Genomic DNA, 15522 nt, shown 5'->3' with positions numbered 1-15522 from the left:
TCACTCCCTCCCTCTCTCTCCTCTCTGCCCTGCTTGTAAAGATCACATGCTCTCACAAGCCAGCTGATCTCTGTCTCCTCTCTGTTTCACTCCCTCCCTCTCTCTCCTCTCTGTCCCTGCCTGGAAAGATCACGTGCTCTCCCAGGCCAGCTGATTTCTGTCTCTTCTCTGTTTCACTCCCTCCCTCTCTCATTTCACACATTCCCTCTCTCTCCTCTCTGAACCTGCCTGTAAAGATCACAAGCTCTCCCAGGCCAGCTGATTTCTGTCTCCTCTCTGTTTCACTCCCTCCCTCTCTCTCCTCTCTGCCCTGCCTGTAAAGATCACATGCTCTCCCAGGCCAGCTGATTACTCTCTCCTCTCTGTTTCACACCCTCCCTCTCTCTCCCTGCCTGAGAAGATCACATGTTCTGCCAGGCCACTGATTTCTGTCTCCTCTCTGTTTCACTCCCTCCCTCTCTCTCCTCTCTGCCCTGCCTGTAAAGATCACGTGCTCTCCCAGGCCAGCTGATTTCTGTCTCCTCTCTATTTCACTCCCTCCCACTCTCTCCTCTCTGTTTCACACCCTCCCTCTCTCTCCTCTCTGTCCCTACCTGTCAACATCACGTGCTCTCCCAGGCCAGCTGATTTCTGTCTCCTCTCTGTTTCACTCCCTGCCTCTCCCTCCTCTCTGTTTCACTCCCTCCCTCTCTCTCCTCTCTGTTTCACACCCTCCCTCTCTGCCCTGCCTGTAAAGATCTCGTGCTCTCCCAGGCTAGCTGATTTCTGTCTCCTCTCTGTTTCATTCCCTCCCTCTCTCACCTCTCTGTTTCACACCCTCCCTCTCTCTCCATGCCTGTAAAGATCACATGTTCCGCCAGGCCACTGATTTCTGTCTCCTCTCTGTTTCACTCCCTCCCTCTCTCTCCTCTCTGTTTCACACCCTCCCTCTCTCTCCTCTGTTTCACACCCTCCCTCTCTCTCTCCTCTCTGCCCTGCCTGTAAAGATCTCATGCTCTCCCAGGCGAGCTGATTTCTGTCTCCTCTCTGTTTCACACCCTCCCTCTCTCTCCCTGCCTGTAAAGATCACATGTTCTGCCAGGACACTGATTTCTGTCTCCTCTCTGTTTCACTCCCTCCCTCTCTCTCCTCTCTGTTTCATTCCCTCCCTCTCTCTCCTCTTGTCCCTGCCTGTAAAGATCACATGATATCCCAGGCCAGCTGATCTCTGTCTCCTCTCTGTTTCACTCCCTGCCTCTCCCTCCTCTCTGTTTCACTCCCTCCCTCTCTCTCCTCTCTGTCCCTACTTGTAAAGATCACATAATATCCCAGTCCAGCTGATTTCTGTCCTCCTCTCTGTTTCACTCCCTCCCTCTCTCTCCTCTCTCTCCCTGCCTGTAAAGATCACATGTTCTGTCAGGACACTAATTTCTGTCTCCTCTCTGTTTCACTCCCTCCCTCTCTCTCCTCTCTGCCCTGCCTGTAAAGATCACGTGCTCTCCAAGGCGAGCTGATTTCTGTCTCCTCTCAGTTTCACTCCCTCCCTCTCTCTCCTCTCTGCCCTGCTTGTAAAGATCACATGCTCTCACAAGCCAGCTGATCTCTGTCTCCTCTCTGTTTCACTCCCTCCCTCTCTCTCCTCTCTGTCCCTGCCTGGAAAGATCACGTGCTCTCCCAGCCCAGCTGATTTCTGTCTCCTCTCTGTTTCACTCCCTCCCTCTCCCTCCTCTCTGTTTCACTCCCTCCCTCTCTCTCCTCTCTTTCCCTGCCTGTAAAGATCACATGTTCTGCCAGGGCACTTATTTCTGTCTCCTCTCTGTTTCACTCCCTCCCTCTCTCTCCTCTCTGTTTCACTCCCTCCCTCTCTCTCCTCTCTGTTTCACTCCCTCCCTCTCCTCTCTGTTTCACTCCCCCCCTCTCTCTCCTCTCTGTTTCACTCCCTCCCTCTCTCTCCTCTCTGTCCCTGTCTGTAAAGATCACATGCTCTCCCATGCCAGCTGATTTCTGTCTCCTCCTGTTTCACTCCCTCCCTCTCTCTCCTCTCTTTCCCTGCCTGTAAAGATCACATGTTCTGCCAGGCCACTGATTTCTGTCTCCTCTCTGTTTCAATCCCTCCCTCTCTCTCCTCTCTGTTTCATTCCCTCCCTCTCTCTCCTCTCTGTTTCACTCCCCCCCTCTCCTCTCTGTTTCACTCCCTCCCTCTCTCTCCTCTCTGTTTCACTCCCCCCCTCTCTCTCCTCTCTTTCCCTGCCTGTAAAGATCACATGTTCTGCCAGGCCACTGATTTCTGTCTCCTCTCTGTTTCAATCCCTCCCTCTCTCTCCTCTCTGTTTTACTCCCCCCCTCTCCTCTCTGTTTCACTCCCTCGCTCTCTCTCCTCTCTGTTTCACTCCCCCCCTCTTTCTCCTCTCTGTCCCTGCCTGTAAAGATCACATGCTCTCCCAGGCCAGCTGATTTCTGTCTCCTCCTGTTTCACTCCCTACCACTCCCTCTTCTCTGTTTCACTCCCTCCCTCTCTCTCCTCTCTTTCCCTGCCTGTAAAGATCACATGTTCTGCTAGGCCACTGATTTCTGTCTCCTCTCTGTTTCACTCCCTCCCTCTCTCTCCTCTCTTTCACTCCCTCCCTCTCTCTCTCCTCTCTGTTTCACTCACCCCTCTCTCTCCTCTTTTACTCCCTCCCTCTCTCTCCTCTCTGTTTCACTCCCTCCCTCTCCTCTCTGTTTCACTCCCCCCTCTCTCTCCTCCCTGTTTCACTCCCTCCCTCTCTCTCCTCCCTGTCCCTGCCTGTAAAGATCACATGCTCTCCCATGCCAGCTGATTTCTGTCTCCTCCTGTTTCACTCCCTCCCTCTCCCTTCTCTGTTTCACTCCCTCCCTCTCTCTCCTCTCTTTCCCTGCCTGTAAAAATCACATGTTCTGCCAGGCCACTGATTTCTGTCTCCTCTCTGTTTCACTCCCTCCCTCTCTCTCCTCTCTGTTTCACTCCCTCCCTCTCTCTCCTCTCTGTTTCACTCACCCCTCTCTCTCCTCTCTTTCACTCCCTCCCTCTCTCCTCTCTGTTTCACTCCCTCCCTCTCTCCTCTCTGTTTCACTCCCTCCCTCTCCTCTCTGTTTCACTCCCCCCTCTCTCTCCTCTCTGTTTCACTCCCTCCCTCTCTCTCCTCTCTGTCTCTGCCTGTAAAGATCACATGCTCTCCCATGCCAGTTGATTTCTGTCTCCTCCTGTTTCACTCCCTCCCTCTCCCTCCTCTGTTTCACTCCCTCCCTCTCTCTCCTCTCTTTCCCTGCCTGTAAAGATCACATGTTCTGCCAGGCCACTGATTTCTGTCTCCTCTCTGTTTCAATCCCTCCCTCTCTCTCCTCTCTGTTTTACTCCCCCCCTCTCCTCTCTGTTTCACTCCCTCGCTCTCTCTCCTCTCTGTTTCACTCCCCCCCTCTTTCTCCTCTCTGTCCCTGCCTGTAAAGATCACATGCTCTCCCATGCCAGCTGATTTCTGTCTCCTGTTTCACTCTCTCCCTCTCTCTCTCCTCTCTGTTTCACACCCGCCCTCTCTCTCCTCTCTGCCCTGCCTGTAAACATTCAATGCTCGCCCAGGCCAGCTGATTTCTGTCTCCTCCTGTTTCACTCCCTCCCTCTCTCTCCTCTGTTTTACACCTTCCCTCTCTCCTCTCTGTTCCTGCCTGTAAAGATCACATGCTCTCCCAGGCAAGCTGCTGTCAAGACTTTCTTGCCTCCTGCAAAAGTCCTGCAAATATTTTATGTTTTAAAATGTATGTGTTCAAGCTGCTCTAACAATTCTTCCCAAACCACTTCTAAATTTCAGTCACACCTTTCCCCTTTAGTTATAACTAAACTGTCTCAAAATCAATAAAGAGATAACAGTTCACAACATATAACATGTTATAGTCCAGTAATTCAATTTTGAGAGTATTTCTATAAATGATCAATTTTAACACCTTTACAAACAATCGGCAATCACGTTATTTACACCTCTGATATGGTTAATTTGCAGATCATATTCTTGTAATATTAAACTCCAGTTTAACAATCTTCTGTTTTTATTCTTCATTTTATTCAAAAACTCCAGAGGATTGAGGTCAGTGAATATAACAATTGATTCATGAGAGGTACCGAGATACACGTCAAAATTCTGCAAAGCAAATATGATAGCGAACAGTTCTTTTTCTGTAGTGGAATAGTTCTTTTAATGAACATTTTGAAAAGTTGGCAACTGGATGGTCAATTTCATTATGTTTTTGCAATAAAACTGCACCTGCTTCTCCCTCACTGGCGTCCACTGCCTCAGAAAATGGTCTGTCCAAATCAGGAGATTTTAACACAGGGCAATGGTATAGCATCTCCCTTAAATTTTCCAAAACTGTCTGACACTCTTTAATCCACACAAATTTCTCCCCTTTCTTCAAAAGGTTGGTTATAGGAAGACCAACCTCAGCAAAATTTCCAATAATATCCTGTAATATCCTGCCATTCCTAAAAACCTTCTCACTGCTTTCTTGCCCTTGGGAACAGGAAACTCAGAAATTGCATTCACCTTAGTTTGATTAGGTGCAACTTTGCCATGACCAACTACATGACCCAAGTATGTTACCGTGGCATTTGCAAATTGACTCTTTGCTAAATTAACAGTTAAGTTTGCTTTGGATAATCTTGCCAACAATTTATCCAATTGCCTTAGATGTTCTTCCCCTGTGTCACTTATTGTGACCAAGTCATCAATATAAGCATCTGTATCTGTTAACCCTTGGATTACAGAATTAATCATCCTCTGGAATGTTGCAGGGGCATTTTTTCATGCCAAAAGTTAACACATTATACTTGTATAAATACAAAAGCTGAAATATTCTTTCCTCTCTCAGTTAAAGGCACACACCAGTAACCCTTCAACAAATCCAACTTAGTAAGAAATTTAGCTTTTCCAATTTTATCAATACAATCATCTATTCTTGGAATAGGATAAGCATCTGTTTTAGTTACTGAATTAACCTTCCTATAATCCATACAGAACCTAACAGTTCCATCTGGTTTCAGTACCAGAATATAGGAGAACTCCAATCTGTGTTTGAAGGTCGAATAATGTCATTCCTCAACATATTTTCCACCTCCTGATCCATGATTTTACTTTTCTGAAGGTTTATTCTATATGGGGGCTGTTTTATGGGATTTGCTTCTCCAACATCTAGATCATGATAAATCACTGATGTCCTTTTTGGAACATCAGGGAACAAATATGTGTACTTTAAAATTAAATCCTTCAACTGTATCTGTTCTTGTGACTTAAGATGAACTAAATTTTCCTCCAAATTTTCCAAAATTGCTGTTAGACAGGGGCACAGGAACCATGGTTTCTTTAAAGTTGCCCTCACAAGATTCGGTTTCCATAATCTCATGATCCACCACTTCCTCCACTCTGTCAACAGCCAACACCTCTGATACAGATTGTTCTCCACTACCCTTATTCTCGTCATAAGGTTTCAACATATTTATGTGACAAACTTGTATTTTATACCTTCTATCTGGAGTGTTGACAACATCATTCAGTTTTGATTTAACTACGTACGGTCCAGAAAATCTAGCTTTCAAAGGATTCTCATGTGTTGGAAATAAAATCAAAACTTTACTTCCTGTTTTAAAATTTCTCACTTGAGCTTTCCTGTCAAATAAACGCTTCATTTTACCCTGAGCCATTTCCAAATTCTCTTAAACCAAAGTCCACACTTTTTGTAGCCTATCTTTAAATTTAGAAACATAATCCAGCAACTCCAACTGCACATCCTCATTAACCTACTTTCTTTTATCAACATTAAAGTCCTCTAACCTGATGTCCAAACACAATTTGAAAAGGGCTGAACCCTAATGACTCCGGCACAGCCTCCCTTGCTGCAAACAACAATAAATGAATACCTTCATCCCAATCTTCTCCATTCTCCATACAGTAAACTCTCATCATATTTTTAAGGGTAGAATAAAATCTTTCTAAAGGTCCCTGAGTTTCAGGATGATACGCAGATGAAGTGATCTGTTTTATTCCCAACTCATAAACTAACTGTTGAAACAACCCAGCCATAAAGTTAGATCCTTGATCACTCTGGATTTTTTTCGGTATTCCACACACTGTGAAAAATCTCTCCAGAGCCTTCAGCACCATTTTGGCTTTAATATTTCTCAGTGGTATAGCCTCTGGAAATCTCGATGCTGTACACACAATTGTTAATAAGTACTGGTTACCAGACTTAGTTTTTGGCAGGGGACCTACACAATCTACAATAATCCTAGTGAAAGGTTCCGCAACAACAGGAATAGGTTGTAATGGAGCCACTGGAGGACCCTGATTAGGTTTCCCCACAACCTGACAAACGTGACATGTCTGGCACCAATTTACAACATCCTTCCTCAAACCAGGACAGAAAAATTGTTTCAAAATCTTATTCATGGTTTTCTTTACACCAAGATGACCACCTAAAGCTGTACTGTGGGCTAGATCTAATATTTCCTTCCAGTAATTTCTAGGAACAACCACCTGATAAATCACTCCCCACTCTTCATTAGCAGGAATATCAAGAGGTCTCCATTTTCTCATCAACATTTCACCTTTGAAGTAATATCCACAAGCCATTTCTTTAATCTCCTGTTACTGCTAGCTCACTGAAGTTAACAAGTTCTGTATCTATTTTCTGTGGCTGAATGAACTCTTTCCTTGACAAAGAGAAATCCTCACTCTCATAATGACCCTGTTCTTTCAAAAGTACTTCAGAAGTACTGGGGAAATCTCTATCAACTGGATCTTCTTCAGCTGTCATCATTTCCTTAGTCACAGACCTAGTTACTGCACATGCAGGATATATCTCACCATCCTCTCTAACCACATCCTTACTAGATTGATTTGTCAATCTTAAAATTGACCCAACTTTATCCTCTGTCAAATCATTCCCCAACAAAAACGAGAAACTCTCATGGATAACTTTGGAATTACTCCTCTACAACAGATCCTTTGAATAATTCTGAATTCAGCACAACCTTGTGAAGTGATATTGACTCTACCTCACCTCCAACACCTTTAATCAAAGTTGTCTCCCCTGTCTCAGTCCTTTGATCCACAGTTAAAACACTTCCCAACAACAATGACTGAGCAGCCCCAGTATCTCTAAGAATTTTAACTGGAACCTATGGTTCCCTCTCCTTTATCGAGACAAAGCCCTCTGACAAAAAAGGCTTGAAAACATCCATGACCTCCTTACCAGGTTTGGCACCTCTGGTCTCCTTAACTTCCACTGTTTGAATACATGCTTCTGGTAAAACCTGTTTTTCTCTTTTCTTTTTTAGGACTAGACAATTTGCAATCACATGACCAGGTTTCTTACAAATATTGACATACAAATGCAGAAGTTCTGTCCTTTCCTACCTTTCCTTCATCTTTTCTTTTAACATATTCTCCAGACTTTATTTCAGGCCTACTATCCTGCTCCATACTAACCTTATGAACAAGTTTATTCATCTCTGAAAATACCTATTATTCTGGAATGTACTTTTGTGAATCACAGCAAATTCATCTACTAATCTAGTTACCTGTGGCCATGTCCCCACGTCTCTCTCATCCAGATATAATTTAATCTTCTCTGGGACACACCTTTTAATTTCCTCTATTAATATTAATTCTCTCAATCTGTCAAAATCATTGTTTATACCTTTTGAGGTTCACCCACGGTCAAAACAGAGATTTCTTCAGAGCAAAATCCATGTAAGATTGATTCCATGTTTTCACCAAACTCCTAAATTTTTGCCTATATGCTTCCGGAAATGGGGAGAAAATTGGAAATACCCAGAGAGAATGGGGCCTGGGAGTCTTCATGCAGGATGGCCTGAAGGTGAACCTGCAGGTTGAGCCGGTGGTGAAGAAGGTGAATACGATGCTGGTGTTCATTTCAAGAGGAATCGAATCTAAGAGCAGGGATGTGATGTTGAGGCTTTAGAAGACACTGGTGAGACCTCATGTTGAGAATTGTGAGCAGTTTTGGGCTCCTTGTTTAAGAAAGGATGTGCTGATGTTGGAGAGGGTTCAGAGGAGGATGATTCCGGGAATGAAGGGGCGTTTGACAGATCTTAGCCCGTACTCATTGGGATTTAGAAAAATGAGGGGACATCTCATTGAAACATTTCGAATGTTGAAAGGCATAGACAAAGTAGCTGTGGAGGGATCGTTTCCCACGGTGGGAGAATCTAGGACAAGAGGGCGCAACTTCAGGATTGAAGGGCGTCCGCTTAGAACAGAGATGTGGAGGAAATTCTTCAGCCAGAGGGTGGTAAATCTGTGGAATTTGTTGCCACAGTTGGTTATGGAGGTCAGGTTATTGGGTGTATTTAAGGCAGAGATTGATAGGTTCTTGATTAGCCAGGGCATCAAAGGTTTTGGAGAGAAGGCCAGGCAGTGGGCTGTGGGAAATGCATCAGCTCATGATTAAATACCAGGGCAGACTCGATGGGCTGAATGGCCTATTTGTGATACTAGATGACTATTTCTCGATGCTCCATTCTCTTCACTGAGATGGTATTTCAAAATAGATTGGGACTCTTGGTGTTCACCCCACACTGTACCTTTGCCTGTAGATTCGGCTGGCCTTTCTGTCATCAAGAGAAGAGCTGTGGACGAAATGATGGAGAGGATCAAAAGTGGCGTGGTCCTGAAGCCTGCAAAGAGGAGGACGGAGGTACGTCAGGACTCAGAACCCAGCAGCCCTGCAGGGAGCCAGGCCCAGCTCTGGGAGGGAGGTCTCCTCTACATTGAAGAGACTGGCCACAGACTGGGAGATCGCTTTGTTGAGCGCCTCAGCTCAGTCCACCACAATAGCTTGGATCTCCCAGTGGCTGCCCATTTCAATTCCCTGGACCATTCCCTTGCCAACATGACTGACCATGGTCTCCTCCACTGCCAGACTGAGACCACCTGCTAATTGGAGGAACAACACCTCATCTTCCGACTGGGCTCCCTCCACCCAACAGCATTAGCATCGTCTTCTCTGGCTTTCATTAAACCCATCCATCCTCCTCACTTCTTTTCTCCAGTTCTATCTCTCTACCTTTCCCCTGTCTCCTTTCTCATTTTCTTCCAGATGTCAAACAATAATGGTTCCAGCACTGATCCCTGAGGCCCACCACTAGTCACAGGCCTCCTGTCTGAGAAACATCATTCACCACTACTTTCTGGCATCTCCCATCCAGCCATTGTCAAATCCAGTTCACTACATCCCCCTCAATACCGAACTAATACTGAAGTATCTGCAATAATCCATCTCCTGCGCAATGACGTCCAAATCGGATGACCACTTCACTCCCTGTCCTTGGGTACAACCTGGAGTTCCTGGTCGCCAGCCATTCCCCTTCACTGTTGCCACCTGAACATGCCTGTTCTTGCTGCATCCGTCCCCACGGCGAGGATAAACGTAAATGTGGAACACTCTGCGTTTCTCCTGGGTAGGAACACTGAATATTCCAAAGTGAGGTGATCACCCACCTCTATCCCAGATCCACTGTATCCATCTTCACACCCATCTCCACTCCCATATCTCCACCCCACACATCTCCAACCCCCATCTCCACTCCCATATCTCTACCCACACCCATATCTTCACCCCCAACTCCTCCCCCATATCTCCAACCCTACCCATCTCCACCCCCATTTCTACCCCAATATTTCCACCCCCACCATATCTCCACCCCTTCCCATCCCCACCCCCATATCTTCACTCCTACCTGTCCCCATCTCCACCCCCATCTTCACTCCTCCATCTCTCTACCCCCCACATCTTCACCCCACCCATCCCCCATATCTCCACCCCACCCAACTCCACCTCCCCCTCTCCACCCCATTTCCACTCCCTGTCTCTACCCTATATCTCCACCCCTCCCATCTCCACCCCCATTTTTACCCCAATATCTCCACCCACCCATCCCCACTCCCCATATCTTCACCTCCCCATATCTCCACCCCACCCATCCCCATATCTCCACCCCTCCCATCTCCACCACCCCATATCTTCACCCCTACCTGTCTCCACCCCTCCTCTCCACCCTCCTCTCTACCCCTATCTCCACCCCATCTCTACCCCTCCCATCTCAACCCCTCCCATCTCCACACTCATCTCAACGCCCCCGTATCTCCAACCCTACGCATCTCCCCTCCTCTTGTCCCCTCCCTTTGTTTAATCCTTGCTACCTCCCCTTCCCACTTTCACCTTAACAGAGCCCAGACCTGAATCACTGACAGTAGTCCTCTTCTCTCCCTGGATGCTGCCTGTCCTGTTGCCTGGTCCTGATACGGCCCAGCAGGTTCCGAGGGCAAGGAGGGATGGATTAGAAAGGCTGGCCTTGTGGAGATCCTCACCTGCACCCAGCGAAGGTGAGGAAAACTGATAGTTTCTGGATGTTTCTGCCCGCAGCCCGTGGATGCCACATCTTCCAACAAGGAGAGCAAGGGCAGCGCTGTGGCTGAGCTCCAAGGGATTCTGGTAGGTCCTGTATTGATGTGGTCACTCTAGGCAGTGCGGAGGGGAGGGAATGGTTGTCCAGACTGGGAGCAGGAGACACAGAGGCTGAGAGGAATTCTCCCAGCAATGTCCGGACAAATCACATTCAAGGTGATTGCCACATGATGCAGCGAGAAAGTTTCTTTAGTGAGCAGAACTTTTCGGCCTCTCACACACAGTACAGGTCAGACACAGAAGTTCAGAGTTACAGAGATTGAGAGAAGCACAGCTTTTACAATCCTGGGGGTTGTTCAAGAGCCTGATAATGGCAAGAAAGAAACTGTTCTTGAATCTGGAGGTGGGTGAGCTCACACTTGATGGGCAAGTCTTTAATGTACCAGCAGTTTCCCTAAGGCAGCAGGTGTTATAGATGGAATTGATGGAGGGGAGGGTTGTGTGACAGAGGAGAGGGGGTGTGTAATGGAGGGGGTATGATAGAGGGGAGGGGGGTGATGGAGGGGAGAAAGGTTGAACAGCCTGGGGCTTTTTTCTCTGGAGCGTAAAAGATTGAGGGGGGATTTGATGGAGCTGTTCAAGATTTTAAAAGGGACAGAGAGAGTCAAAGTGGATAAGCTTTTTCAATTAAGAGTGGGTGATATTCAAACCACAGGCCATGGTTTGAGATTGCAGGGGGAAAATTATAAGGGGAACATGAGGGGAAATTTCTTCACGCAAAGGGTGGTTGGGATGTGGAATAAGCTTCCGGCGGAGGTGGTTGAAGCAAGGACGTTATTTACATTTAAGGAAAGACTGGATAATTAAATGGAGGGGAGAGGATTGGAGGGGTATGGACTAGGTGCTGGTCAGTGGGACTAGGAGGGTGGGGATTTGTTCCGGCATGGACTAGTAGGGCCAAACTGGCCTGTTCTGTGCTGTATATGGTTATATGGTTATATTGGTGTACGATGGAGGGGAAGGGGTGTATGATGGAGGGGAGGGGGTGTGATGGAGGGGAGAGGGGGTGTGATGGAGGGGAGAGGGGGTGTGATGGAGGGGAGGGGGTGTGTGATGGGGAGGGGTGTGGTGGAGGCAGGTGTGATGGGGAAGGGGGTGTGAAGGAGGGGAGGGGGTGTGATGGAGGGGGGTTTGAGAGGGATGGGATGGAGGGGAGGGAGTGGGATGGAGGGAAGGGTGTGGGATGGAGGGGAGGGGGTGATGGGAGGGGGTGATGGAGAGGAAGGGGTGATGAAGGGGAGAGGATGATGGAGGGGAGGGAGTGGGATGGATGGGAGGGGGTGGGATGGAGGGAAGGGGTGGGATGGAGGGGAGGGGGTGATGGAGGGGAGGGGGTGATGGAGGGGAGGGAGTGATTAGGGGTAGGGGATGTGATAGTGGGGAGGGGATGTTGATTTAGATGACAAATAACTATGGTCCCAGCACAAATCTCTGAGCCAAACAGCTCCACCACACCCACTTCCCCTCCATCACAGAACCCCCTCCTCTCCATCAGCCCCCTTCCCTCCATCACACAACCCCCTCCTCTCAATCAACCCGCTCCCCTCCATCTCACCCTTCTCCCCTCCTTCCCAACTCCCCTCCCCTCCATCTTTAACACCGTATCAGACTCCTGAGGGAACTTCAAAACAGTGCAAGTGTCCTGATCAAGTATTGCTCAAACCGTCGCCCATCCTAACTCGCTCGCTGCCGCAGCTCGATGCGCTGGTTTCTCCAACCAATAGCTGTAACTCTGCACTCCCCACTCTGCCTGAGTTGTACTATGGATGAGATGTCGACTAGTCTGCTCACAAAACGATGTCTGCCGCTGCATGTTGGCGCCTGAGACAAAGAGCTTGGACTTGATATTGGATCGGAGGGGAATGTTACTGCTCACCAATGCCCTTGGTGACAAGGCTGCAGTCCCCATCCCCGGTGGGTACAACCCTCCTCCCCAGTGTGGGCATCTTGCTCAGCCCAGTGGCCGCCAGGGTGGTGATAGGGTGTGACACTGCTCTGACAGCTAATCCTGGCATCTTAGAGCACGATGGGGAAACACAAGGCCCGGCAGCACAGCTGGAAACTGGAGAAGAGGCAGAACGAGCTGGATGCCGTGCTGCTGAGACGGAGGAAGGTGACCGACATGAGGGAGGTGTCCACGCAGAGGAGAGTGGAGGGGCCAGGTGTGGAGCCTGGGGACAGCGGTGAGGATCGGGGATGGGGGAGGTGACACTGGTGGGGGGGTGAGGGACGAGGGTGGGGACACTGGTGGGGGGGTGAGGGTCGAGGTTGGGGAGGAGGGAGGTGACACTGGTGGGGGGGTGAGGGACGAGGATGGGGAGGAGGGTGGGACACTGGTGGGGGGATGAGGGTTGGGGATGGGGAGGAGGGAGGTGACATTGGTGGGGGGTGAGGGACAGATTGGGTGGGGACAGTGGTTGGGGGGTGAGGACCAGAGGGGGGAGGAGGGTGTGGACAGTGGTGAGGGGGTGAGGATCGGGGATGGGGACAGTGATTGGGTCTGAGGAACAGGGATGGGGGAGGAGGGTGGGGACAGTGGTTGGGGGGTGAGGGATGGGGAGGGTGGGGATTGGGTGGGGAGAGTGATGAGGGGGTGAGGGACCAGAAGGTGGAGAGAGGGACAAGGTAGGGAGCAAGAATGGGATGGGGAGAGAAATAGGAAAACTGGTGGGGAGAGGGATGGAGAGAGAGGGGAAGTGGGAGGGGACTAGAGAGGATGAAGGGGGGGAGAGGGATGGGTGTTGAGGAGAGGGTCAGGGGTAGAGAGGGATAAGGAAGGGAGAGGGATGAGGCAATGGGAGGGAGAGAAGAGCAAGTAGGGGAGAGGGGTGGCAGAGGAGAGAGGGGGTGATGATGAATAGAGAGCAGAGTGGCAGAGGGTAGAGGGGATAAGAGAGTGGAGTGGATGTGAGAGAGAGGTGAGGAGATGAAGGGTGGAGAGGGGGAGGGGAGAGGAGTGAGGAGAGGGAAGGTGGGGAGAGTAGTGGGGAGAGGAGAGGGGGAGGGGAGTGGGTGAGAGGAGGGGAGTGGAGGAGAGAGGGTAGAAAGGGTGAGGGGAGGGGAAGATGGAGAGAGGGGAAGAGGGGAGAGGAGAGGGGGAGAGTGGAGAGGAGAGAGGGAGATGGGAGAGTGGATAAGAGGGGAGATGGGTGAGGAAAGGGGAGAGAGTGTGAATGGAAAAGGGAGGGGGCCCCTCCTAAATTTACCTCTGCCCTGTTTCCCCCAGGGGTGGGGAGCCCTGACAAAGTCCCAGATGAATCACCCCAACCGGCATGGGATAGGACCACCAGCCTGGGGCAGGGTTTTTGGCAAACAGGCGGCATGAGACAGAGTCGGAGAACATCAGCCATCACTGCCCTCAACAGGCGGGGGTCCCAGGATGTGAAGACCCCCCCAACTCAGCTCAGCCCACCAACAGGTAGTGCAGAGACCCTCACCCTGCATTGATCTACCAGGGCAGATCCCTTCCCTCCCCCTCACCTCAATACCCAACTTTCTCCCCCTCTCCCCCTCACCTCAACCCTGCCCTCCACCTTCCCTTCCCCTCCCCATCACCCCCTCCCCTCCCACTCTGCGTCCCCACCCATCACACCTTCCCACCTCACCATCCCTCTGCACCCCCTTCCCCATCCTCTCCCCAGCCCATCACCCCTCCCATCCATCATCTCCCTCCCCTCCATCACACAGCCCGTCCCCTCCCCTCCATCACACCCCCCCCCATTGACTCCGTCTCCACCTCCATTCCCTTGGAAAAGCAGTCAACCATTAACTCTCCCCCCCCAACCCCATCAGGAAGAAGATTTATGAGTGAGATCAACCACCCCCAGATTCAAGGGCAATTTGAGTCCTGCTGTTATCAGACTCCTTCATGAACCCCACACCAGTAAAATTCTGTTGCCTTGCCTCCATCTCTCTGTAACTCTGCACTCAGTCTGGCCTCTTAGCTGCGGTACTATGCACAGGTTAACGAACAACATTGCTCGCACGGTGTACGATCTCACTGAAGGGTAACCTCAAACCACCAGAGTGGCACAAGGTGGCTTCAAAGGTCACCTTGAAGTTTACGGAGGCAGCCACATCGTCTGGGTGGGAGGGAGGTGGCCCCTTGGTGAGTAGGGGGCCTTCATCTGTTCACACTCACCCCTCTCTCCAACTGGAGCACTGCTTCTCCACAGGCTGGGACTATAGTGAGAGGGGTTCGGAAAGATCGCTCTCGTTTTTCCCTTCAAATTTATTGTCACGAACGTCAGAGTTTGTTGTTTTGCAGCCACATTACGGTGCAAATATTGCTGTAAATTACACTTAACAAATAAATAAATTACTGCAAGAGAAAGTGAGGTCGTGTCTGCCGTTCAATCAGGAGTCTGATGGTGGTGGGGCGGTGGGGGGCAGGTTGGAAAGAGCTGTCCTTGTGTCGCTGGGAATTCGTCTTTGGGCTCTTGCACCTCCTTCCCGATGGTCACAGAGTGAAGAGGGCTTGGCCTGGGTGGTGGGAGGTCCTTGAGGACAGAGGCTGCTTTCTTCAGACACCACCTCTTGTAGATGCCCTCAACAGAGGGAGACTGGTGCCCGTGATGGCGCTGACCGAGTTCCCAACTCTCTGTAGTCGAGACACAGCAGGAGAGCGCAGACCCTGGAATCTGGAACAATCTGCTGGAAGATGTCGGCAGGTCCGTGGGAGACAGAGAACGGTCAGCGTTTTGTATCGGGACCCTTTATCAAGACCCCTGTTAGGAGATGGAAGAGGGAGGTGCGGGAACAGGGCGCTCTCAGGTTGGGGGCCAGGGTGGGGAGATCTGATGCACAGAGATGTCCGATTACCAGACTCAGATTTATTGGCAGGGCACACACACCCATCACATACAATCCTGAGATTTTTCCTGTGGGTCAGGCAGAATTACCACTTATTAGCTGTGCACAAAAAATTGGACAAAATGTACAGTCGCAAACAAATAAACAAACTGTGCAACACAGAGAGAGAAAGAGAAAATCAATAAAGTGCACAAGATTCACCCAAACTGTCCCAGACCAGAAGCTCAGTCTGGCCCA

General features: G+C 49.6%; 1 protein-coding gene across 1 annotated transcript in view; it reads left to right on the top strand.

Moving 5' to 3' along the window:
* shtn2 (shootin 2) overlaps window positions 1-14806 on the top strand; it is a 50486-nt gene extending 35680 nt beyond the window's left edge. The window contains exons 13-16 of the mRNA XM_069923039.1: window positions 8603-8703; window positions 10432-10500; window positions 12494-12656; window positions 13700-14806. Coding sequence (XP_069779140.1) covers window positions 8603-8703; window positions 10432-10500; window positions 12494-12656; window positions 13700-13920 — 554 coding nt within the window. The 3' untranslated portion in view covers window positions 13921-14806. The remainder of the gene's footprint in view (window positions 1-8602; window positions 8704-10431; window positions 10501-12493; window positions 12657-13699) is intronic.
* The last annotated feature ends 716 nt before the right edge of the window (window positions 14807-15522 follow it).

The sequence above is a fragment of the Narcine bancroftii genome, chromosome 3, assembly GCF_036971445.1.
Source record: "Narcine bancroftii isolate sNarBan1 chromosome 3, sNarBan1.hap1, whole genome shotgun sequence".
Classification (NCBI taxonomy): Eukaryota; Metazoa; Chordata; class Chondrichthyes; order Torpediniformes; family Narcinidae; genus Narcine; species Narcine bancroftii.
The sequence above is the reverse complement of the archived record's forward strand: the minus strand, read 5'-3'. Positions and strand labels throughout refer to the sequence as shown.